Source organism: Condylura cristata, unplaced genomic scaffold (genome assembly GCF_000260355.1).
Source record: "Condylura cristata isolate star-nosed mole 26May11 unplaced genomic scaffold, ConCri1.0 scaffold00015, whole genome shotgun sequence".
NCBI classification, from domain to species: domain Eukaryota; kingdom Metazoa; phylum Chordata; class Mammalia; order Eulipotyphla; family Talpidae; genus Condylura; species Condylura cristata.
In genome coordinates, this window is record NW_004567116.1 from 16,901,325 (window position 1) to 16,907,324 (window position 6,000).

Consider the following 6,000-nt stretch of genomic DNA (forward strand, 5'->3'; position numbering starts at 1 on the left):
GCCACCAACGGGGGGCTGGCGCCGAGCGCAGCGGAGGAGCAGAGGCCTTCAAGCCGGAGCACCAATGTGAAGGCACACTGGGGAGCCCAGCCGGCCTGGGTCAGCAGGTCTGGAAGGCGGCGGCGCGAGAGCAGGGTCTAACAAGTCTCCAGGTGATCTGGTGATACAGCCCTGAGGGAGAGAGCCGCCAACTGCCAGGACCGGAGAAAGGCTCTCCAAGCGGGGGAAGCCTGCGGGGGAGCCCAGCCTGCCCGACACCGCTTGGCCACGGGCCTGAAGACCCAGAGAAGGCCACTCCCGGCCCCCCGGTGCTCGGCTTACCTTGCAAAATGGACTTACCTCGCTGCTGACGGTGTGGATTTCTTGGGACGTCTCAAGGACCTTTTCCTCCAGACGAGGGAACCTGCCTTCGTAGTACATCTGCAGCAGCTGCAGAGCCCGGCTGCCATAGCCCATCTGCAAGAAAGCATGGCGGGAGACCGGAGAGAAGCTTTTTCTCAGGGTGTCCACCACTCCTATGCCGCAGAAAGCCTTCACTCTGGGCCAAGCATGCAGTGGGCAAAGAGAACCAATAAAAACCCCTCAGCGAGGCCCAGCCATGCCCCTTAGTGTGCAGCGCGCCCCTGGCCCTCGCGCCCTCAGCCCTCGTGAGTGGCCCACAGGGCGCCGGCAGAGCTTTCTGGCCCACACATCAGGAAGTGCAAACTGAAGGCTCTAAGCTAACTCCACAGTGGCATGTCCAGAGACGGGAAGTGACCAGAGACAGCAGACGGAATCCCAAGGCCCTGTCCTCACAGAAGAGCAAGCACCTGTGACCACACCTCCCCGCCCCACCCCCAGGCAGAGAAGCACTGGCCCTGCGTGCTCCTGGAGTTTCCTGCTCAAGTAGCCAAAGAACCGGCCCCATGAGCTGCCGCCAGTGCACAGCGCTGGAGGCATGAGGCTACGTTACCCCTTGATAATCTGGATGAACAGCGATGCGAACGACCCTTCCTCCTGAAAGGCCACCGAAGTCTGGATCTTGGAACTGTGTGGGAGACACAAGCCAGCAGCTTAGCAACAGAAAGCACCAGCTTCACCCACTCAGACATACCAGGGTAAGAGTGTCACCTGTTCTGACACCGTCCACGGAATCAGGTCCCCCGAAGCCTTCTTCCCGCGAGACAAGCTGTTCAAGATGGACTGTCGCGAAATCTCCCCCTCAAGGCACACCTGGGGGGAAACAGGACAGTGCAGGTACAGAGCCCGCCCACAGCCTGTTCCTCTGTGTCAAGTGCCCAGCTGTTTCCACTCCACCTGAGGCTTAGCACTGTAACTGCCTCGTCCATCTCCAATGGACATTTCATTCCTGTGCCCCAGGGGCATCCTGACGTCCTCCCGGCCCAAAGAGTAAAGACCACCCTTCTGCAGGCCAGAGTCTCATGTACATGTGGGCACACCAATGAAGTGACAGGTTATGCACAGCTCTGTACAGAAACATGCAAACGTACAATGTCCAGGGTCTACAGGGTAACGGTTGAACACCGCACAGTACGTGCTTTAATAAAATACTAGGCAGCGAAAAATCATGCATATTATGGGGCCCTCCCTGGTGGTGCAGTGAGTTAAAGTGCAGAGCTATGAAGCTACTGGCAGCCACTACAACACAAGTTCGATCCCTGGCAGGGAGGTGACCTCTCCTGTCTTGCCTGCTGCTCCCCTCAGCAGTATATTTTAGTCAGTCAGCCTGTTCTGCTCCCCACTGTCCCTGGTGAATCCTCTCACCCCCACACCTCTGGATTGTACCCCAGTTCTTGTATGCATAAATAAGTAAACCTTTAAAAAATCATTCATATTATGAACATTGATATACTGGGGGGGGGAGCCCCTCCATACTTGAGAAGTTCCCCAAATCAGTGCCATAAGGACACCTCCGCTTCTGTACCTGGATGACAGCGAGCACTTCAGGAAGGGCATTCTGGGTTGGAGGCACGGGAGGCAGAAGGCAGAAGAGATGGTGAGCAGGTGCATCAGAAAGCATCTGGAGGTCGTTGGGAGAGTTCTGTGGGGACACAAACGGGGGTCAGTGAGAGCCTCTGTTCCTCCCTAGAGGCTACTCTGGAATCATGGGACGACTGAGCGCTGCCTTCCTCAAAGCCCAGGGACGAGCTGTACCCCAGCAGCGCCCCTTGCCAGTTCCCTGGCTCGCCAGTCTCAGCGTTCACATGGCTTACGTGGGACTTAGCGTCAAATGCCAAGTGTAACTTACTGTGAGTGATCGCAAGTGCTGAGGCAGCAAAGTAGGGAGAACTGCCTGGTAAGCACTATTTACTCCACAGCCGGGAAGGAACTTCCCTGATAAGCGGCTGCTAGCTCAAGAAAATCTGACGCCACTGTCAGCCTCCCATTAAAGGGAGCTCACAAAACTGCTACCTAGTCACTCAGAAAGTGTCCTTCCCAACATGGCCTTAAGATTTGCAAATATTCGAAATGCTCTAATTCATTGTTCCTTAGCATAAGCAGCCCAGAGGTACAAGGCTGGTCTTGGGCCAACAGCCTCACGGCCTAGCAGTCTAGCAATCTAGCAGAGGTGAGACACTGTAAGAACTCCTTCAAGATGGGCAAAATTCCCACCCAGGATCCAGTCTGAACAACAGGGGGAACTGCATCCCCTTCAGCAAGATCACGGACATGGCCAACCTCAGAACATTCCAGTCCCACTGGAATGGTCACCCGTGCCATGAGGGAATAACAAAAGGAAAAGTCAAGCGCTGAATTTCATTGCTAAAGCTCACCCAAGGTTAGGGGGTCCGGTACCTTGTAGTGAGAAGCCACGTAGAGGGCCATGAGCCGTTGGAGGAAAACTTCGGAGGCCTTGTGGTAGCAGAAGAGGGTATCTCTGTTAACATAGTACCTGGGTCTAGAGTTAAGCAACCAAAACAAACCAGAGAAAGTCCCAAGCAGCATACCCTACTCCCCATGGTGGATTCCCGTTAAGTCGGGGAGAGGAAGCCCGTATCCTGAGCAGAGACAAGTTTGGGAAGGAAGAAAAGGAAAGCAACGTTGCTTGCCCCCACCACCACCATCACCCTCAACCCCCACCCCAGAGGCAAAGAGGCAAATCCCTTGGTGAATTCTTTCACCCTGCGCTCTGCCTCTCGGGGGCAAGTTCACGCAGGAGGATACAGTTCACAGGCTTCCGGCAAGGGGCAGCCTGACACTATCCGAGTGATGTTGAGGCAATCCAGGCACAGCAAGTCGTTGAGCCACTTCTCCACGGCGTCCCCGGGCGCGTATCGGATCGACTCCTGCAGGGAGACCTCGTGCAGCGTTCGCGCTGCTCCCAGGACACAGGTGCAATGAGAAGCAATGATTAAATAGGATTCATCTTAAAGAGCAAGGCGAGCATTCTACTTTACTTCCCTCACCTGGAGCCCTCACTAACAACTCCCACCGAGTGGCTTTATACTGTTTGCGTGGCTGCTCAACACGCTGTGACACCATCCCAAAGGACCTTACAAGGCCAACGCCACCACAGCCTGACACGGTGACCAACGAGGGCCTGGCTGCCTAAATGCCACGGTCAGGCTCCCAGCTGTTCCCTGGCTTCACGTTCCTCAGGCCTCAAGCTCCCTGACTGAGGGAAGGTTTAGTGCTACCCATAATGTGATAAAGGACCCAGCAAACGAGTCTGAGGAGACCTGCTATGTCCTGCAGGGCCCATTCAGAGTTCTGGGGGTACCTGAGGCCAGTCTGGCTGTGGTCGTGGTCTTGTTCTCAGCAGTGGTGCTGATCTGGCTCTGGGCACTCTGTTGGCGGAGCTGCTGGATTAGCTTGAGGGACAGCGACCGGCCAGTGCCCTCGTAGCTGGGAGCAGAGGCAAGGCAGTTAGGCATGAGGCTGCAAAGCCGCTCTCCAGGAGACAAGGGACTGTTTCTCATGCCACTGACACCCCAGTCTCCTGCTCCGCAAGGACAGTACTGCTCACCCTGGACTCTCGGCACAGCGTGTACTGGCCCAAAGGAGGCCACAGCACTGGGCTCAGCCCAAGTCAGATGGCCTGTTTCCAATCCTAGTTCTAAAGGGGGCAAAGAACACCCCCTCTTTTAGCCTCATCCTCAAAAGAGGACTATTCTACACACCTCACAGGACTATGCATGAACTAAAACATTAAGAAATGAAAAGACAATGTCAAGACTTTATCATAATGAACCTGGAACAGAACAAAGCGGTCGGTAATGAGCATGGTGATTTGGAATAACATGTGTGAAGGTATGAGGCAGTTTAGAAAATCAAGGTTCAACAGGCCCACACCCAAGTAACTCTTTTCATTACTTTCGTGCAAAAGGTAGTACAAAATAACTGTGGAAAAAAATTAGGAAAAAGCATAATCTGACCCCTGAACCCGCTCTTTGTCTTCCCTCTCTATCTTGAGTTCGGGCACAGGTGGCCAGAGCATGCAGAATGATTGGTGCATATTTTTTCCAGGTGCCACATTCATCCACAGCACTCACCAGCAGGAATATTTCCTCTCATCCAAATGTTACTTTTAAAGAATGACCCCCAAAATGGCATTTTTAAGTATTCTCTCTCCCCACCCACATTAATAAAGCCTTCTCAAAGGAGTTCCAGTTACTCCTTTACAACCAGCACAACCAACAAAACTAAAACATGCTGTAGTTCAAAGAAATTATGAAAGTCAAAAAAAAAGGGAGAAAATTTTTTTGCAAATAATTTATCTAATAAGGGCTTTGCACATAGAATATATAAAGAGCCCTTAAACTCAACAATAAAAAGACAAACAGCCCCATGAGTGGGGAGGAGAGGACCTAAACACATGTCTAAAGAAGACACAAACAGCCGAAAGTACATGCAACCCCCACATCACCAGCCCCAGGGAAATGCAGATGGCAACAGGACCCTGCTTCACCCTTCCCCCCCACCCCAGGTTGGCTACATCAAAAAGTCATACAACAAAGGTCGGCAGTGAACTAGAAACAGCCATACAGGACAGATGGGAATATAAAAACAGTGCAGGAGCTTTAAAAGGCAAACAGCCTAGTGGCTCCTCAGAGTTGCACAAAAGTTACCATCTGACCTCGAATCCACTGCGAGGTATATACCCAAGGGAAGTGAGAGCAAAGCCACATAAAAACCTGCACGTGACCTTCAAGGCAGCATTCGTCCCAACAGCCCAACGAAGGAAACCCAAATCTCCATCAACAGATGGATGGATATAACAAAGTGTGTATAAGCACGCACACCGGTACTGACAGACCGGAAAAGGCTACATGGGTGACCCTGGACACACGGACGTGCAAGCCAGCCAGAGAAGACCACGCATGGTATGAAGAGGCCAGGAAGGCAAATCCGCAGATTCGGAAGACAGATTAAGGGTTCCCTAAAGCCAGTGGGAAAGGAGGGATCAGAGAATGACAGCTCAAGGGCTGCTTCTTGCGGTGATTAAAATGTTCTAACACCGCAGTGACAGCTGCATAGCTGACCACTGAAAATCACTGAATCGTATGCTTCAAATGGATGATTTATGTGCTATGTGAATAATATCCTAAAGAAGTTATTATCAAAAGAGAATAAATCCATTTTATTTAAATATTTCCAGAGTAATGCAGTCACAAAAATAAATCTATAAAACAGAATTGTAACTTCAAGATGTGCGATCCATGCAAATAGAATGCAAACCATGTTTATGTTCTTGCTCAAAATGGAAAAATAAATGGGCAGGAAATGTACACTGAAATTCTAACAGAAGTGCTCTCTAGACAGCTGAATTACTGATTTTTCCAATTTTCTGATATTTCCAATTTTCTCCAGCAAGCATGAATGAAAAAATTTCAAGCTTTTTTCCCAAAAGTTTTTAAGTCTTGATAAGCTTCCTTATGACAATCGCATGTTACTGTAATACTATTTCCACATCTTCCTAAGATGTGAGACACTGACCATCCCCATTCACATATCCTTTAAAACCAGAATTGGACCCACAGACAGACGGCAATAGCCACC

General features: G+C 51.3%; 1 protein-coding gene across 1 annotated transcript in view; it reads right to left on the reverse strand.

Moving 5' to 3' along the window:
• NAT10 (N-acetyltransferase 10 (GCN5-related)) overlaps positions 1–6,000 on the reverse strand; it is a 30,948-nt gene that overhangs the window by 9,452 nt on the left and 15,496 nt on the right. The window contains exons 13-19 of the mRNA XM_012725185.1: positions 3,722–3,991; positions 3,166–3,316; positions 2,797–2,893; positions 1,925–2,041; positions 1,111–1,212; positions 953–1,027; positions 340–456 (exon numbers count right to left, since the gene is read on the reverse strand). Of these exons, the coding sequence (XP_012580639.1) occupies positions 340–456; positions 953–1,027; positions 1,111–1,212; positions 1,925–2,041; positions 2,797–2,893; positions 3,166–3,316; positions 3,722–3,991 (929 nt within the window). The remainder of the gene's footprint in view (positions 1–339; positions 457–952; positions 1,028–1,110; positions 1,213–1,924; positions 2,042–2,796; positions 2,894–3,165; positions 3,317–3,721; positions 3,992–6,000) is intronic.